Source organism: Lithobates pipiens, unplaced genomic scaffold (assembly GCF_037356315.1).
Source record: "Lithobates pipiens isolate NorthernLeopardFrog02 unplaced genomic scaffold, aLitPip1_a1.2 Scaffold_18, whole genome shotgun sequence".
NCBI classification, from domain to species: Eukaryota; Metazoa; Chordata; class Amphibia; order Anura; family Ranidae; genus Lithobates; species Lithobates pipiens.
In genome coordinates, this window is record NW_027507758.1 from 351,582,631 (window position 1) to 351,603,086 (window position 20,456).

At 42.4% G+C, this 20,456-nt stretch overlaps 1 protein-coding gene across 1 annotated transcript in view; it reads left to right on the top strand.

The window, feature by feature from the left end:
* The window catches only part of LOC143988151 (putative cation-transporting ATPase 13A4), a 191,484-nt gene that overhangs the window by 143,594 nt on the left and 27,434 nt on the right, over window positions 1-20,456 (top strand). The window contains exons 22-28 of the mRNA XM_077487480.1: window positions 2,315-2,357; window positions 2,462-2,571; window positions 4,019-4,115; window positions 6,645-6,717; window positions 7,361-7,535; window positions 10,301-10,494; window positions 12,456-12,544. Coding sequence (XP_077343606.1) covers window positions 2,315-2,357; window positions 2,462-2,571; window positions 4,019-4,115; window positions 6,645-6,717; window positions 7,361-7,535; window positions 10,301-10,494; window positions 12,456-12,544 — 781 coding nt within the window. The remainder of the gene's footprint in view (window positions 1-2,314; window positions 2,358-2,461; window positions 2,572-4,018; window positions 4,116-6,644; window positions 6,718-7,360; window positions 7,536-10,300; window positions 10,495-12,455; window positions 12,545-20,456) is intronic.

The window sequence follows — 20,456 nt, forward strand, 5'->3', positions numbered from 1 at the left end:
ATCACATCTGTAATAAACAAATCTTAATGTGGAACTCAACTCTCTCAAACAATATTAACTATCTTTAATCCTTAAGCTGCTAGCATTAGTAAATAAATAGGAAGTTACATTATATTCTCTACATTTCTTCAGTTGCTGGTTTCTGGCCTAGGCCAAAATTATATCTTACATCCCAAGAGTCTTCATGGACATTTATTTCCTTTTATTTCAGCTAAGCACATCCTCCTGCCTGCTAGGGTTGCCACCTGTCCGAGATACCCGGACAGTTTGGGTTTTGAATCGTGTTCGAATTTAATTTCCGTTTTATTGAAAGAAAGTTGGTGCAAGATGTAGCAGTGATACAGGAAGACCTAAATTAAGTAGAGCTATGGGCAAGAACATGGCAGATGAGGTTCAATATTGAAAAATGTAAATTTATGCATGCAACATACTCTTTGGTAAAAAATCCACTTAATCCAAGTCTTAGGCCGCGTACACACGCGGGGACTGTTCGCTCAACTTTGTTCGTCAAACAGTTTGAGCGGACAGTCCGCTCAAAATTAGCATGGACGGACTTGGCCACACACGACGAACGAACAGTCCGCTGAAACTTGCGCGATGACGTGAACGGCACGTACGACGGGACTAGAAATACGACGTCCTATACACTGCAATGCAACCTTCGGCGTGTAAATCCTTTCTGAGCATGCGCGGAACTTAGTTTGACGAACAAGCCTACACACGGGCGGACTGTCCGCTCAAACCAAGTTTCAGCTGACAGTTTTATGGAATTTCCGAAAAACTTTGTTCGTCAGACTGTCCGCTGAAACTGTCCGCTGAAGCCCACACACGAGCGGACTGTCCGCCGAAACACTGTTCAGCGGACAAAGTTGAGCGAACAGTCCCCGCGTGTGTACGCGGCCTTATGAGCAAAATATCACCATCAATAAGTCTGTTAAAGCCACATATCAAATTTAAGCCTGACCTGAATGTTTGAATTTCACAGGTGCATTAAAACGAGAAGTTAGTACGTTTCGCAGCCCAGGCTTCAGGAAGTAGACACACGACCTTCCTTATGAAAAAGTTTGTGACTTTAAATGAGGCCCAGATAGACATGTGCCTCCATCCCTCTTCAATTGAAAATATAAGGAGAGAGTTTGGGACTTTAGATGAGGCGTGTACCAATAAGTCAATGCCGAGAGCATAACTGTAGTGTATATGCATAAACAAGATAGATGCACTTTAAGAAAGATCTTTGGATTGGATTGTCTGTCAACATTTGTAACCATGTTGTAACATGATAAAACAGTACCTTCAAATAAGGTTTCACAGCAATGATACAGCAAAAATACACAACAAAAATGGAGACAGACATTATATACATGATAAAAAACCAGAGGGATTGCAGCACAGTATGCTCAATGCGTTTAGTGAAAACATCACTTCCTCAGGAGGAAGGCTTCCATGCACGCTTAATGGGGTTTACATCTACCCCCTTTGCAGCAGACTGCAGTTTAGGTTTATTATCAATTTTTGGACCCATTTAGTGATCTTTTTCTTTATGGACATTACATTAACAACAAGAATCCCTGTTGGATGACCAATTTACCGCAAATGATTTTATATGAATATCTGCAATTCTCTTGTGGTCCTTATACTGCAATCTATCGTGTATTGGTATGGCCCCCTCAGTTCCCGTGGTGGAGACCTGTGGGATGAGCTTTGGCGTTTGTGGCCTGGTGCTGACAATGAGAGCTGTTTTCATAAATGGATTGCGGTTTCTCCTGAGGAAGTGATGTTTTCACGAAACGCATCGAGCATACTGTGCTGCAATCCCTCTGTTTTTTTATCATTTATATAATGTCTATCTCGATTTTTGTTGTGTATTTTTGCTGTATCATTGCTGTGATACCTTATTTGAGGTACTGTTTTATCATGTTACAACATGGTTACAAATGTTGACAGACAATCCAATAAAGATCATTCTTAATGTGCATCTGTCTTGTTTATGCATGTACACTAAGGTTATGCTCTCGGCATCGACTTATGGGTACACGCCTCATCTAAATTCCCAAACACTCTCCTTTTTTTGCAACCTTCCTTATGAGTGTCTGTGTAAGATCTGGCTGCAGGAGATTAGAGAATACATATTCATTTGGTCAGCTTCTTGCCTTTGGCACATTTATTTCACAGTTCACTGATTAGTCTTGTTGCCTGCAATTTCTGTATAAATATATTCTTTACTATACCTGTATGTTTACGGGTCTTATATGGCCAGCAATACTGTGTTTAACATGAAATCTAATCTAATCCAAATGATATTTGTTTTCTATAGGTATTATGTCGGAATGTGTGGTGATGGTGCAAATGACTGTGGTGTAAGTACAAACTGCACAGTTTCTCCTATTTTATTATGAATGATATGAATAAAATACGACATTATTGAGAGCTGGTGATTCATCTCTATGGTTATTAATTACAGGCTCTGAAGATGGCCCATGTTGGAATTTCATTGTCTGAACAAGAAGCTTCTGTTGCTTCCCCATTCACATCAAAAACTCAGAATATTGAATGTGTTCCTCGGCTGTTAAAGTGAGTCTTCACAAAGCATTTTCCTAGTTTCACTTAGTTCATATGCTGAACTACCACTCTACTATATACATATTAAACAATGAGTTACTCTTCCACTGACCTCTGTGAAGGTTCAACTATTTTGGTTTAGATGCACAAGTGCAAGCAAGATTTGTTAAAGTGCAGTGAGAGGAAGTTCTCCTCTTTCTGCCCGAGTAATACAGCAGCAAAGAGAAGGGGCTTCAACACTCATATGCTGCATGTGTGCATTCATGGGGGCCTAGGTTTCTGTGCTGAGAGTATGTCAAAGGCAGTTCCCTCTCTCTAATAATGAATGGGAGCCCATGGGACTGGCTCCCAAACATGTGACCACGTGTGATAGTTAAACACAGTGGTCATGTGACCAGGCAGTCTTTCCAGCCCCCAGTCACAAATTTCCTGATAAAGGGGCATCGGGGCTGTGTGAGAAGAAGTGACACTAGTTTTTTCACCTTAATGCATGGCATGCATTAAGATGAAAAGACTTGAGGGTTTACAACCCCTTTGACACTGATATGTTGGCCTCAGTTCATGATTTTGCCACAAAAAAATGACTGAGGCAATGGCAGCTCAGGCTTTGAGTATGGAGAACTGTGTAAATAGTAATGAAACAGGCAAACCGTACATCTGCATCTGAGGTCTGTTGTTTGGTTGTTAAGGGTGTACACAAACTTAGTACTTAGCAGTGCTCTTTAGACATATGAACGTTCTTTTCCTAGACTGTCTTCTGGAGTATCACATTGAGATGTGCCTCTTCACTCTTGGACACAATACGCCAGATCTAACATGGCCTATAAAACTCCAGTATTTATCTTCACTATCTACTACAGTTTCCTTTTGGAGAGAGTGGAAACAATCCCATTTTATGTTTCATCTTTGGTGCTCTGCTGGAGTGCAGGCAACTATTACTGATACCCTTTGTCTCTAAAGCCCCATACACACGATGAGAATATCGGACCAATAATTGCCTTTTTTTTGCATGCTAGTCTCATATCGAAAATGAAGAGGTTACTAAACTTTAAAAAATTCTTGTATGACAGAATACACATTTGGAAGTGATGTCGTGTATTGTAATGTATTCTTGTTTTTTTTAACATTCGCGGTCTTGCTCTTCTCTTTTTTTTACGGAGAAAAACTGTACTGATTATCGGAAAATCGCACGATCTGGTATCGTACGAGAATTTTTTTTGTGTTTTGTTCCTTTTGGATAATAATGCATGAATTGTTGTGATCAGCTCTCAAAAGGTGTGTGCTAACAGATTCTCCTATGTTCGTTTTGAAATCTGTATTTTTCATCCAATTTTCTCATCGTGTGTACTTGGCTTAACTGGATTTTAAATGGTAGCTGTTCAATTATGATAGCTTATCTCCTGTACATGTACTATGCCACAGATTTTATGTACCATTATCCTTGTATTCTATATTTCAGAGAAGGAAGAGCTGCTCTTATTACCTCTTTCTGTGTATTTAAGTACATGGCTCTTTACAGCATGATTCAATATATCGGTGTGCTGCTCCTATATTGGGTAAGATTAATAAATATAATAAAGTAAATATCTGCGCTAACCTATATGAGGACGGGGTGCTGCAGCTCGTAAATAGCCTCAATACTGAATCTCAAAACATATGGATAAATACACTACTATTCAATTAAGAAAAGTGAATAAGTGAAAAAATTTAAAGGAAATACCAAACGGGTGTTGCAAGTGAAATATCTCAGAAAAGGACATTCATATAAAAAGCAAATACACAAGAAAAATACATATAAAACAATTAATGAACTGATCAATATAGAAAGCGATCAAAAAGATTATTGCATGCATATGCTCAAAAAACAATAAATAAAAAGTCCATATAAATGTAATGACCGCGATATGAGATACCATATATCTTCCAATATTCTGCTACAATCTTAAAATACATTTATTTTGGACATACTACACCATGAAGTACTTTCTTCTATCCTCTTATTGAATGAGACCATCCAGGACTATTTGAAAAATATAGGATGATTCTTGTCTGAAAACCTTCTCTCTAAAATTGAATATCCCACTGGAACAGAAGGAGTGTTTTCCCCTGAAAAGAACCACAGGAGGACTGTAGTGCCTCCGGGAAGGCTTGTGCACAGGCATCTTTGATCCTAATAATTTGAGATCCTACGAATCTGGTAAGCACCATTGATATTATTTCCTGACTTCATATCATGGTCATATCATGGTCATTACACGTATATGGTCTTTTTATTATTGTTTTTTTTGAGCATATGCAATAAACATTTGAATCACTTTGTATATTAATCAGTTCACTAATTGTTTTATATGTATTTTTCTTGTGTATTGGAATTTTATATGAATGTCCTTTTTTTTTTTTTTTAGATATTTCACTTGCAACACCTGTTTGGTATTTCATTTTTATTTTTTAACTTATTCTTTTTCTTAATTGAATAGTAGTGGATGTGCGCTTGTTTCTTAAGATTAATAAATACTCTGCTGCCTGACAAATACATTTCACTAGTAAAGTATAGCTAAACCCAAAAAAAAAGATTGCAGCTTACCAATCCTTTCATATCCTGGCTGCATGATTTTATTTTTTCACTCTTTTATGCTTTTATTTTTAACAGTTGGAGGGCCAAGGTTGCCTACCCCTGTAGGTAGAGGGTGATACTAAGCATTTTAGATGATTTGTAAAGGCTGATTATCAAACCTGCTGCAGAGTGTCCCTGTGAATGGGCTTAATTTTCTGTTCTATTTTTGCTTATATCTCCATGAAGAAGATTTTTTCTCACTTCATATCTAGTAATTAGTGAATGACCAAAGAAGGAAGTGAGGGGACATCTCTTCAGTATGGACAACAGACGTTTTAGCCCCCAATGCCAATTTCAGAGTGAAAGCGTTCATTTGTAAAGATGCTATAATGACAGTAATTTAGCAGTCTCATGTAGCATGTCCCCAGTCTTTGGAGATTCCCGAAACACTATGCCTGTAGTGTCTTCAGTTGTTAACAACTCCTGTTATGGTCAACAGTTTATGACCATCTCTTCTAATATAGATGAAGTCTCTTACACTGTATTGTTATATTATGTGAGGCTCTTTGGTGCTGTCGGAGCACACGGTTGCGGGCCCCCTTACACTTTGTAAGCGGACAACTGCTGTTTTAACCCATCCCCAAAATTTCCCAAACCGCAAAAAAAAGTTTTAGCCAAAATTGGGCTTTAAGGAAAGCTATAAAACCCTTTTTATGTTTGTTCATACCTGTAGAACTAGAGGCGATTCAGTTCGCATTGTGCGCTATATAAGTATTTCATTCATTCATTCATTCGTAGATGTCGTAAGCGAAATGTAAGCAATTTAACAATGCGTGTCAATTGAATTACATCATAGGTATTTTTTAAGTATACAGCCTGTGGCTCCTACTTTGGAGTGCTGGACAGCGATTGTGCTCTGCTGGTTCTTTTTTTATGTGGCATTTCATTTTTATTTCAGTCGGTGCCCGATTTACAGATCTCAACTAATTGAAAATGCTAGCATCCATTATATGAAATACGCTATAGTCATTCAAATATATGAAACAGCAAAAATAATGAAATAAAAATGTTTATGAAAACTTCACAATATTGATGGAAATTACTGTATACACTAACTGAAAATATAATATAGTTTTCTTGTTTAATTTTTCTGTTTGATAGATAAAGGTAGGCAACAAATTTGTACAGTGGATGGTTTGGGTTTTGGATGGAACCTTGTGGCAATAGGATGGCTATAGTTGTGCAGTTTATCTCAACACAAACCACAAATTGTCAGATTATGCTTCAGCTTTGATCTGCAACATCATAAATTCATAGTTACTAACAGTTAACAATACCCTGTGTAGTATGAGTGTCTACCAGGTTGAATATCTATTGAAAGAATTGTTTAGGTAGAACTCTCACACAGCAAAGTCACTGGTCATTTTTTTGATTGGACGGGTCATATTTGAGTTAGTGTGACTGGCTGAATTCATGTGCATCTAGTTAACGCAAACACATTAATTAAAAAAAATTTTTTTTTGGTCTTTAGCAAAAAAATGCGTTTGCAAATTATCAATTTCTTTTCCAAGATCTGGCAATAACAACAGTGATCAGTGTGACAAGTAAGTGGCAGTTAATGCATCTCTTTCCTCAGTTATCTGTGCAAAAACTCACTTTGGTTCTGTGATATTGTCAATTTTATTTGATAGTTAGCTCTTAAATGTTTGTTTGTGCTTTACTTTTTTTAGCTTAATTTTTTATGCATTTATATGAGCGAGTATCTGTTTATATCACCTAAAATTGTTCAACACATGCTTTCTACAAAATAAACTGACCAAAAATGGACACATTTATTTATTCAACACAGCTATACATTGCACATAGAAGCATGAAGTTGGCAACCAAGGGACCCACACTTTTCAGCTAAAACATTTTTCTTTTCTTTTTGGATAGTGATGAGGGGGTGGAACCTGAGTCATTGCTGTCTGTGTTCTCAATAGGACAATTTGTTTTCATTTGTCCTGGTGAGAGCTGTCACCAGAACTGAAAGCAAAGGAAAATCCACAATCTTCCACTGGTTCTGGTGACAGCTGTCTATGGGGGCATTTACCTCACTTTGGAGTGCTTTCATTCCTTCTTTTGTCTGCCGAAACGAGTTAAAAAGACGTATTCACTTATTTTACCATACTGGACAATAACACAGACACTTGCTGGTTTAAGTATTAAGACTTAAGTAATTACTAACTATTCACTTTTTTATTTCAGTGAGTTTGAATCATGCATACCCAAAACTGGCCTCATACAGGCCTCCAGCCCAGCTAATCTCACCTCAACTATTACTTTCTGTGGTGCTAAATATTATCTTCAGTCTTGCCTTACAAATCTGTGGCTTTCTCGTTGTACAAGACCAGCTATGGTACAACTCTACTGATATCTTTAGGTAAGAAAAGGGCAGGGCTGGATCAGTCAGGGTCAGAGCCCCTTATGTCTTCTGACATTATATTACCTAGGTTGGTACATGATAAAGAAAATATATTCAATTATATAGTCTCTTAAATATATTAAAAAAACCTAAGCACTTTATATAAGTTGTAAATATCTAGCATTTTTGGCCTTTTATCTCACTGCTGAAAACAATAGACTTCTGTAGTATTAACTAGTAGAAGAAATCATGTGACCTAGGCTGACTAGAATAAGCTGAAAATAGCATTTTGTTTCTACAAGAAAAGAAATACTGTTTATTTTTTTGTTCATTCATAATAATGGTTTGGTAATGCTGACATGTGCCCTGCTGATTTGTGTGTGATGTCAAACTTAATGGTGGGTGCACACTAGAGGTCTATTGATAAAACCTTTGTTGTGCTTGTGCAGAAGTCACAAACATCAGCACATGAATATGGTCGGTGCCACCTAGTCGCCATAATGCATTTTTGATGTATTGATGTTAAAACAAATCTTATGGCCACTAGGTGGTGCTGATGATATAGAAACGACTTACATTGAGAGAATATATAGCAATTTTCATTCTAAATATTCAGATATTTGTCACATCCACACAACGACCCCAATTCATTTTTAATTGAGATTTTTCATTATTTTACTAATATATCTTATATATTATATTTAATAAAAAATCTTTTGTTGATCAATAAATCACACTAACACATGTTTTTCTAACGTGAACTAATAATAAGGAATGATGGCAAACCACGTTTCTAAAAGCCCATAAGCCATCCAATAACATTATAAAAAATGACCAATATTTTGGTCATATGCAAAAGTTAGACGATTGCCTAGCTCGCGCCCTACTTATTAGGGCGATTATGCTCCCTTTTTATCTACCTATTGAGGAATTACCATGTAGTTCTTTGACTTGCCTTATGTACTAGTATTTATCACCTACTGTTATTGATATATGTACTGTATTGATTAAGAATCTAAGCTGGAACCTTATGATCCTTCAGCTACCTTCTTTTTTGTTTCCTTTGTATTCATGTAACAACAAAAATCCAATATACAGAGATTAAACATAAAAATTACCAATATTTTGAATCGGGTCATTGGCAGTGAGCTGAAGTGATTGTAAGGGTTTTACATCCACAGAATGCTGCAAGTAGCATTTTGGTGATGATCAGAATTTTTTCTTCTAACTGCCAACATGTGTCACATGTGTTCATAATTGTAAATCTTTCAATGAGAGGTTGACAGGCTGCTTGGTCTGCATAGGCACACTATGTGAGCATATAATGGAGCCTATAACAATTGTACAGTTTTTCACAATCATATCTACAAAACAGTGGTATAGGCCAAAAAATATTTAATTTAGGTAGCAGTTTTTTTTTCTGCTAAAAGTTAAAAAGTGGTTAAAAAAAGGAAAAAAACACATAGTTTGCTGGGTTTTTTTCAGTATGGTTTCTTAATGCCGCGTACACACGCCCAGACTTTCCATCGGACAATCCGATTGTGTGTAGGCTAGTCTGATCGTTTTTCGGAAAAAAAAATCAGACGGACCTAGAAATAGAACACGTTTCAAATCTATCCGACTGACTCAATTCCGACTGACTAAAATCGGGAAAATTGTTTGTCTGTGTGCTGGTCCGACGGACCAAATATGACGCAGGGAAAGCTATTGGCTACTGGCTATTGAACTTCCTTGTTTAGTCCCGTTTATGTCATCACGTTTAAAACAAACGGACTTTCGAACGGACTTAATCGTTCATGTGTGGCCAAGTCCGTTTGTTCGGAAAGTCCATCGGAACTCAGTTGAAAGTCCATCATGAAGACCATAGGACCTAGTCTGCCGGAAAGTCCGGTCGTGTGTACGCGGCATAAGCTATAGTTTTCTTGATTTCTGTTGAGGACTGGTGTTCTCCAGACTTCTTGTTTCTTACAATAAACATGCCAAATGGCCATATTAAAGAGGAAATAAAGCCTGATGAGTTTACTTCCTCTTTCATTCCCTGCAAAGGCGAAGCATAATGGATTACTATGCATCGCATTGTAGTCCATTATGTGTCACTTACCTGACACAGGAGCCAGCGAAGTCACTGCTGTCCCCTGTAGTCCGGCGCATCCATCTTCTCGGTGGGTCTTGCTGCTCCGCCGCTGTCATTTGGCGAAGCCACGATGACGTCACTCCCGCACATGCGCACGGGAGCCGCCACGTGTGGCATCTTCGTCGTTGACGGTGCCGCGCTCAGTGCGCCTGCGCGCCACTGTCTACGGCGCATGCGCCATAGACAGCGGTGCCTGTCTTTTGGCAAATATCTCCTAAACCGTGTAGGTTTAGGAGATATTTCTTGGACATACAGGTAAGCCTTAATCTAGGTTTACCTGTAGGTCAAAGTGTGTTGTAAGGGTTTACAACCTCTTTAAAGCAAAATAACCCCAGTGTCCCCAGTTTCCAAATCTTACTATTAGGGTTCTTAGCCACCCCATAGTCCACTTTGGTAGCTCTTGAAAAACCCTACCTTTTGCCAGGACTGAGTACTGACATAATTTGTCTAAACAAAGTTTGATTTTTCAGCTCTAGATTAAACATCTTTTTTCGCTCTAGTATATTTACAGATTAGGAGTGATTAATATACAAATGTCTGATTATGTTTGCTAAAATAAAGATGTGAAGCTGTACAGTAATCTGTTTGACTTTCAAAATATGTATCTAAAGATCCTACAGCTAACCTATTTGTTCTTTCCACCCTCCAGAGCTTGCCAACCAGCCAATGATACCTCATTTAATCTGAGTAGTGGCAATGATACCTCCATGTCCCTGCCTGAAAAGACTGAATACCAGAGCTATGAAAACACTACTGTCTGGCTATTGAGCACTATTAATTGCCTCATTGTAGCCTTTGTGTTCTCAAAAGGGAAGCCGTTCAGACAACCTATTTATACTAACTGTAAGTAATATACCTATAACATTCAGAAGATTTAAAAAAGGTGACTCTGCCATGTGCTGCATTGGGTGCATTGTGACAAATAAAAAAAAAAAAGAGTCAGTAGTGATAGAGGAAGAGGTTCTGGGTTCTTATTAGGCACTCCAATTATTCCTTTATAGGGATACCTGAGTTACCCCCTTACTTGAACTATGTGTTCTAATATTAGGGTGTAGTGCAGACTCCGGATGTTTCCTCTAGCTGATACTAATCACTGGTCCCCACATACTGCTCTCTGGAACAATCTGAATCTTCAGGATCTCTTACAAATTCCAGAGCCAGCCATTTGGGAAATGAGAGGGAGTAAAGTTCAAGAGGATTTGTTTTTTTGACAATAAACTTCCACCAGTTGATGTATTGAAAATTAGGTCTTCCCTGCCGAATAGTTACTTATTCCAATACATTCAATTACTTCATGCATAGCTCAGATTTCTCAAGCCTCTTTGAGTTTGGTGATAGTAAAATTATATAGGGTTCTTAGCAACCCAGTCTAGTGAATGTTCAATGTACTCCAGCTTCAATGCAATTTTTCTTCATGTCTTCTGGATTTGTCCAGCTATCTATGACTACTGGGCTCAAGTTTTACAACCCATCCATGCAATTAAGGCTTTTTGGGTGTCCCGGGAGATTTGCCCTTGTCTGAGTCTTTTGAACTCCTGGACTTTTGGGAAAGCAACCAAAACATTGCTTAGTATAATGCTCTATTATGCTAGGAAAGCTATTGTCCTTCATTGGAATTCCCCTACACCACCTACTCTTAAGTGGAGGTTAATTGTATTACGCTGATCTGTCCCCATACATGGCCATCTATAATAGCAGAGGATGTCTCTCTAATTTTGAGAAAGTGTGCTTCCCCATGGCTAGAGAATTCTGATGCTGCAGTTTTGATTTGACCCTTTATTTAAATACAGAAGTTTGAGCAATGTCCTAAGCAATTTAGTTCCTTTTAAACTACTTTGCTCTTGTATTTGGTATTAAGTGCCACTAAAACATAGTCCTTTCACGTGGTCTTTAAGGGACTTTCCTTCTGTTGTTGTGGAGCTTAGTGACTGGTCCTCTAGACCAGTGGTTCTCAACAGTGGTGTTATGGGCGGCACAGTGGTGTAGTGGTTACCACTCGCGCCTAGCAGTAAAAAGGGTCGCTGGGTCCCTGGAGTTTGTATGTTCTCCCTGTGCCTGCATGGGTTTCCTCCAGGTACTCTGGTTTCCTCCACACTCCAAAGACATGCTGGTAGGTTAATTGGCTTCTTTCCAAAATTAGCCCTAGTATATGAATGGGGAACTTGCATTGTGGGCTCCTTGATGATTCAAAAGAAGAGAGTTCCTGCACCTGTTCCCTGAGAAAAAAAGCCCCCTCAGTGATGATTAAGACAGTGGTCCTGGGCTCTTATGAGGCACTCCAATTATCCCTTTATAGAGTTTTAAAGCATGGTGCAGACTCCCCTAACTGATAATAATCAATGGTACCCACATACTCTTTTCTGGAACAATCCATAGAGAACAATCTAGAACAAAAAAAAAATAGAATTTATAAAAATATATATAACATGATCACAGTTCACAATGGGAAACCTCCACTGTTTTATTCCTGGAAAGAGTTGTGGTAAATATCAGATTCTGGCTAAGTCCTATAGAATATTGAGTATTTTAGAAGTGAAATTATAAATAAGATTTATGAATAAAACAAAAAGTGTGCAAAGCCCTTCACATACTGTAATGGCATAAAAGTACTTTAAGCTAAATGAGAGGGAATACTTTGCTAACTGGATTTTAATATAGGATTCAACCAGGTTTAAGGATGTAGGTTTTCATAAAAAAAAAAAAAAGATGAATGGCTTTTCTAACATAATTCATTCATATGCAAAAAAGAATTTGGGGTAAGAGAGACAAATCAAAAATAAATTTGTGATTCTTTTTTTTTTCAGATTTATTTGTAATTGTGATTTTAGTCCAGCTCATAGTTTGCATCTTCTTGCTGTTTGCAAACATTTCACATTTATATGTTGTGATGGAGGTAAGTGTAACATTTTGCTAATTACAGTAGATTACTAAGATCTGCCAATATTATTATTATTATTATTATTATATGCGATTTATATAGCACCAACAGTTTACGCAGTGCTTTACCATGTAGAGGGGGGAACAGCACAATTACAGTACAGTTCAGTACAGAAAGGACAGGAAGGCCCTGCTCGTAGAGCTTACTAAAGGGAGGGGGTGGTGGTATAGAAGGTAATGGATGCGGGCAATGATTTGATGGGGTGGCTACTAATTATTAAAATGTGTTCACTCTAAACATTGCATCTAAAGCCCATATGCAACTGATTGTTCTATAAAAATTAAAGACAACCAGTAACAACTTGTCTTGTACGAGAATTTAAATTTTAGATTATCATGTTTGTGCAACTGTAACCTACATGTTTAATACAATGTTTGAAACAAGCGTTCCTTCCAGAACACATGGAAGTGCCAGCTGAGCCATTAGTTTTACCTTTATGAGCCATTTCAGCAGTGTTGGCTGGTGAAGTTTTATGATGAGGGAGGTGCCAGACCCCACCCTTCCTTTTTGACCCCTCCCACTTGGTGAAAATGGGCGTGGTTTCAGAGAAATAGTGGGCGTGGCTCTAAGGTGGTGTGGTTAGCGTCTGAGATGAACGAGGGGTGGAGGGAGAGAGGAATGGAGGGACAGCAGGCCCAGATCCTACACAACAATAGAACTATGTGTATTCTAGAAAGTTTAACAATCAGCAGATAAAGATATTCCAAACACCTGGTGTTAGCACTTCAATCATCCCGGCACCATGGTCGTTATGCCAGCCTGTGTCCCCCAAATGCAGCCTGTCCCCCCCAAATGCAGCCTGTGTCCCACCAAATGCAGCCAGCCTGTGTCCCACCAAATGCAGCCAGCCTGTGTCCCACCAAATGCAGCCAGCCTGTGTCCCACCAAATGCAGCCAGCCGGTGTCCCACCAAATGCAGCCAGCCGGTGTCCCACCAAATGCAGCCAGCCTGTGTCCCACCAAATGCAGCCAGCCTATGTCCCACCAAATGCAGCCTATGTCCCACCAAATGCAGCCTGTGTCTCACCAAATGCAGCCTGTGTCTCACCAAATGCAGCCTGTGTCTCACCAAATGCAGCCTGTGTCTCACCAAATAAAGCCTGTGTCCCCCAAATACAGCCTGTGTCCATCAAATGCAGCCTGTGTGTCTCACCAAATGCAGCCAGCCTGCGTCTCACCAAATGCAGCCAGTCTGCGGCTCACCAATTGCAGCCAGCCTCTGTCCCCCAAATGCTGCTTATGTCTACCAAATGCAGCCTGTATGCCCCAAATGCAGCCTGTGTCCCCTAAATGCAGTCAGCCTGTGTCCCACCAAATGCAGTCAGCCTGTGTCCCACCAAATGCAGCCAGCCTGCGTCCCACCAAATGCAGCCAGCCTGCGTCCCACCAAATGCAGCCAGCCTGCGTCCCACCAAATGCAGCCAGCCTGCGTCCCACCAAATGCAGCCAGCCTGCGTCCCACCAAATGCAGCCAGCCTGCGTCCCACCAAATGCAGCCAGCCTGCGTCCCACCAAATGCAGCCAGCCTGCGTCCCACCAAATGCAGCCTGCGTCCCACCAAATAAAGCCTGCGTCCCACCAAATACAGCCTGTGTCCACCCTCCATTCCTCTCTCCCTCCATCCCTCGTTCATCTCAGACGCTAACCACGCCACCTTAGAGCCACGCCCACTATTTCTGAAACCACGCCCATTTCACCAAGTGGGAGGGGTCAAAAAGGAAGGGTAGGGTCTGGCACCTCCCTCATCATAAAACTTCACCAGCCACCACTGCTGAAATGGCTCATAAAGGTAAAACTAATGGCTAAAGGAACACTAGTTTCAAACATTGTATTAAACATGTAGGTTACAGTTGCACAAACATGATAATCTAAAATTTAAAAAACATGATAAATTAAAATTAAAAAAACAGACTTGAATTTACAAACATGCATAGTGACTAGGGATGAGCTTGGTGTTCGAGTCGAACATACGTTCGACTCGAACATCGGCTGTTCGCACGTTCGTCAAATACCGAACGTCATGGGCCGTTCGCGCCAAATTTGTGTGGTGGTCACGGCCCACAATGCACTGCGCCATCGCAGTGCATTACTGGCTCATGATTGGCCAAGCATGCACTGTGACCCCGCATGCTTGGCCAATCACAGCGCCGGCAGCGAGGAGAGCCATGATTGGCCACAGGCAGGATGCCTGTGGCCAATCATAGCTCAGGCTGTGTAGTACACGCCCCACACTATATAAGGCCGCCAGTGTAGTGTGTTGGCATCTGTAGGAGTTAGTGGGTGTTCTCTGTGTACCTTCAACACAGTATACACCGTTCGTTATCGGCCGATTTTGCGTTCTTGCTCTTCTGTAATTGAGCTGTTAGCAATCTGCAGGAGTTTGTGGGAGTTGTCTGCGTGCCCTGACCGCAGTATACACCGTTATATCCACCTATATAGCTAGCTATATTGCTCTTCTGTAATAGAGCTTGCAGTCAGTTGTAGGAGATTGTGCCTGCTGTCTGCGTACCCTGACCGCACTATACATCGTTATATCCACCTATATAGCTCTTCTCTAAATGAGCCATCTGCCATCTGCAGGAGTTAGTGGGTGTTGTGTGCCTCCAGCACAATATACACTACCCAATTGCTGGTTTTCCCATCTCCATTACCATGTCTGGAAGGCCAACAAGGAGAGGCAGACCGGCACGAGCCGATAAAAAAGGGCAAGCAGGCTCTGTGTCTAGAGACAACAGTGCTGGTCGTGGACGCGGTGCATCTCCATCATCAGCACGTAGCCATGGGACACACTTGTCCTTCTTTTCGGCAGCTGGATGTGTTGAGCCGCATCATACCAAAGACTTGGTAGAGTGGATGACCAAGCCCTCTTCATCCTCCTCATCCTCTCTCACCCAGGCTCAGGGTACTAGCAAAGCAGCTGCTAACGCATCGTCTTTCCTCGTCTCAATGTCATCATCAGTGACTCCTTCCCTCGACCCACCACGTCCTCCTGAGGAGTCCCCTGAACTCTTTAAGCACAGTGTTGGCTACGTGCTCCAGGAGGATGCCCAGTGTTTTGTACGCTCTGATGATGATACTCAGCTAGAGGAAGGCAGTAGCGTGAGCGCAGAAAGAGGGAAGTCTCAAGAAGAACAGCAATCTGGCAGTCATGTTCTACAAGCTGCAGCATACTGCCAGGTTTGCTCCAGCGATGAAGAGGGAAGGGATGACGAGGGCACTGACTCCACGTGGGTGCCTTGTAGGAGAGAGGAGGAGGAGGCACATGTCCAATGAGGCAGGATGCCCTCCGGGGGCCAGGTTAAGGGCAGCACACCGACTGAATCACACCGCAGAGCTCCGCCTGTGCAGGGCGCTGCCTCTGCACGTTATTCTAAAAGTTCTTTGGTGTGGGCCTTTTTTGAGATGAGTGCATCAGATCGCACCGCTGCTATTTGCAGCATATTTCTCAAGCGTATCTCGCGTGGCCAAAACATCAGCCACTTGGGCACCACATGCTTGACCAGACATATGTTCACCTGCCATGCAGCTCGTTGGCAAGCGTACCTCAAAGACCCACACCAAAGAACAAAGCAGACCTATCCTTGCTCCTCATCAGCTGGGATTTCCAACCCCACTAGACCTTCAGTCCTCTCTGAAACCTGCTCTGAGAAGAATGAAGGTGTAGAATTAGTGTGTCACAGCCAAGTGCTTCCGGGCACTCTGCTAGCAGTACACCCACGTCCGATTATAGCAGGTAAATTTCCCTGCCCCAGCTGCTGCACCGTCGAAAGAAGTTCACTCCCAGCCATCCACATGCTCAGCGGTTGAATGCTAGCTTGGCTAAATTGCTAGCACTTCAACTGCTGCCTTTTCAGTTGGTAGACTCGGCCCCTTTCCGTGAGTTTGTACAATGCGCGGTTCCTCAGTGGCAGGTCCCCAAATGCCACTTTTTCTCATGGAAGGCGATTCCAGCTCTCTACCGGCATGTGGAAGGCAATGTCCTTGCCTTGCTGGACAGGGCGGTCAGCGGTAAGGTGCATATTACCGCTGACTCATGGTCCAGCAGGTATGGACAGGGATGTTACCTGTCTTTCACGGCCCATTGGGTCACTCTTCTGGCAGCTGGGAAGGATGCAGGACAAGGTGCAGTAGTGTTGGAGGTTGTTCTGCCACCACGCCTCCAAAATGCTACTACTGGTTGTGACACACCTCTCTCCTCCACCTCCTCCTCTTCTCTTCTTCTTCCTCCATGGCTTCTTCCAGTGCTCTGTCCTCAGAACCAGCGGTGCTCCGTAGGTGTTCCAGGGGCTACGCAAGTACGCAGACAAAATGATGCCATGCCGTGCTTGCGCTGGTTTGTTTGGGGGACAGGAGCCACACTGGGGCAGATATTTTGTCAGCTCTGCAGGGCAGGCCGAGAGGGGGTTGACGCCACGCCAGCTTAAGCCAGGAATGGTGGTTTGCGAAAATGGCATCAACCTCCTCTCCGCCCTCCGACAGGGACAACTGACCCATGTGCCCTGTGTGGCTCACGTCCTTAACCTGGTGGTGCAGCGGTTCTTGGGCAGGTACCCGGGCTTACAGGATGTCCTGAAGCAGGCCAGGAAAGTCTGTGTGCATTTCTGCTGATCATTTAATGCCTGTGCTCGGCTGGCTGATCTCCAAAAGGAGTTGAACCTGCCCAAGAACCGCCTTATATGTGACATGCCCACCAGGTGGAACTCAACGTTGGCCATGCTGCAGAGGCTGCACATGCAGCAGAGGGCCATCAATGAGTACCTGTGCGACTACGGCACCAGGACAGGGTTAGGGGAGCTCGGTTTTTTTCTCACCACGCCAGTGGGGCATGATCAGGGATGCATGCACTGTCCTGTCACCGTTTGAGGAGGCCACAAGGATGGTGAGCAGTGACAGTGCATGCATCAGTGACACTGTACCTCTTGTCCACCTGTTGGAGCAGACGCTGCATGGAATAATGGACAGGGTACTTGAGGCAGAACAGAGGCAGGAAGAGGAGGAATTCCTTGCCTCTCAAGGCCCCCTTTATCCAGACAGTGTTCCTGCTGTGCCACCCATCACACAGGAAGAGGATGAGGAGGAGGAAGAGGAGGATGATTGTGTCAGCATGGAGGTGGAGGCTGGCACTCAGCATCAGCAGCAGTCTTGTAGGGATGATTTACAGTCCCAAGAAACCTGTGGACTTGTATGTGGCTGGGAGGAGGTAGCTGCGGATCATGTTGTCCTTAGTGACCCAGAGGACTCCGGACCGAATGCCTCAGCTAACCTACGCTGCATGGCCTCCCTGATCCTGCAAAGCCTGCGGAAGGATCCTCATATTCTTCGGATCAAGGAGAGGGACCATTACTGGCTGGCCACTCTCCTTGATCCACGGTACAAGGGTAAGGTTGCCGACCTTATCTTGCCATCAAAGAGGGAGCAGAGGATGAGACATCTCCGGGAGACTTTGTAGAAAGGTCTCTGCAATGCGTTCCCAGAGACTGGAAGGTTACAAACTCCTGGTCCTGGACAACGTGTTGCTGAGGCATTGGTCAGAAAGAGCAGTGGAGAAGGTGGCCGTCTGACCGATGCGTTCAGACAATTTTTTAGTCCGTAGCCCCAAGGTATGATCGGTTCCAACAACCATCGCCAGGGTCTGATTTACATGGTGCAGGAATACCTAGGGGCAAGGTCAGACTTGGACACCTTTCCCACCAAAAATCCTCTGGCTTACTGGGTCTTGCAACAAGCTACTGGCCTGTCCTGCATCCAGCGTTCTTTCGGAACGCACCTTCAGGGCTGCTGGTGGCTTTGTTACCGATCACAGGGTGTGCCTGTCCACCGACTCAGTTGATTGACTGACCTTCATCAAGATGAATCAGTCTTGGATCACCCACAGCTACCAAGCACCTGAAGCTGAAGTAACCAAATAATTTTTTTTGAAATATCACATCCCTTCAAGACTGCCTATGCTGATGCTGAGTGACTGTCCTGTTATGTTGATTGTCTATGCTCTTCCTCCTCCGCTGATATGTTGGAAGAACATTTTTGGTTCTGGGTGATGCCACCAGCCCAATTTTTCTGCCCCTGTGTAACAGGGGTGTTTAATTAAAATTTTTGATGCAATGCTTTGCAGCAGGGCTCATTCCTGCACTACAACTAGAGTATACGGGAGAGGTTGCAGTGTCATGGCACCAGCACCAGTGCCTAAGGCCTAATTTTTCAGCCCCTGTTAAACAGGGGCGTTTAATTACAATTTTTTATGCAATGCTTTGCAGCAGGGCCCAAAGCCCGGTATAAATCCAAGGGTGATCGGAGATTCGCTGTCCAAGGGTCTCGGCTATGGAATGCTCTACCAATCAACATCCGCCTGGAAGAAAATCACCTGGCTTTTAGGAAAAAACTCAAGACCTTCCTCTTTTAGCAGATGATCAAAGCTCGCCACAGCGCCTAGAGGCGATTCAGTTCGCATTGTGCGCTATACAAGTATTTCATTCATTCAGGGCTCATTCCTGCACCACAACTAGAGTATATGGGAGAGGTTGCAGTGTCGTGGCACCAGCAGCAGTGCCTAAGGCCCAATTTCTCAGCCCCTGTTTAACAGGGGCATGTAATTACAATTCTTGATATAATATTTCACAGCAGGGCCCGTTCCTGTGCCCACCCAGAGTATCTGTGAGGACTTTTAGTGTTGTGGCACCAGCACCACAACAACCAAAGGTCAATTTTTCTATCACTGTTCAACAATGGCATGTAATTACAATTCTTGATATAATCGTTCACAGCAGGGCACTCCAGCGCCCACCAAGAGTCACTTTGAGGGCTTACAATGTTGTTGCAACACCAACACCTTGTTCTGCCATTTCTGCAGAGCATATAGGGCAGGCCCCTACTTTCAAACATCCAACTTACAAACGTTTCCTACTTGCAAACGGAAGGAGACAACAGGAAGTGAGATGAAAAAAGACGGACGGCTAAACAAATTATACAGGAGGTGATAACCCTTCCCTATGTTTTCCGAAAAGCTTAAAAATTGATTTTTTGACTGGAGCTACACTTTAAAAATGTACCAGTTCAAAATTACACACAGATTCTACTTAACACAACAAATCTACACAGTCGCCTGTATACTGCTGTTCTGGGTATATAGGGCCTGGGGGCCCCACGTCTTTCCTTTTTTTAATATGGGTACGGGGTTCCCCTTAATAGCCGTACAAGACCCAAAGGGGCTGGTAATGGGCAGGGCGGGCTACCCATGCCATTTTTCTCAATGATTTTCATCCATATTGCCGGAACCAGATATTACATTAAAAACGCAAGCCGTTTGAAATTACTTTTTTTCTGTTAAATGTAATTTTGTGCAGGGACTGTTCTAAACACGGGAATCACGTGGCACTTCACAGGCATACTATAGACACCCCCCAGGCACGATATTTAAAGGAATATTTCACTTTTTTTTTTCCACTTTAATCGTCATTAAAAACAGTGCTCCCGCCAAAACAGCCATTTTTAAAAACATTTTAGGCATTGACCCATGTCCCCTTGGGCAGGAGCCAGGTCCCCAAACCCCTTTTAGGACAGTATCTTGCATATTAGCCATTTAAAATTAGCACTTTTTATTTCGAACGTTTGAGTCCCATAGACTTCAATGGGGTTCTAACGTTCGTACGAATTTGCGGTCCGTTCGAAAGTCCTGGTGCGAACCGAACTGGGGGGTGTTCGGCTCATCCCTAATAGTGACAAGCCATAATGTTTTCTGGGAAAATGTTATTTAGATAGATGAAAACTAGAGCTTTTTGGCAAGGCACATCATGTTTACAAATTAAAAATGAAGCTTTAAAAGAAAAGAACACTGTACCTACTGTGAAACATGGAGAAGGCTTGGTTATGG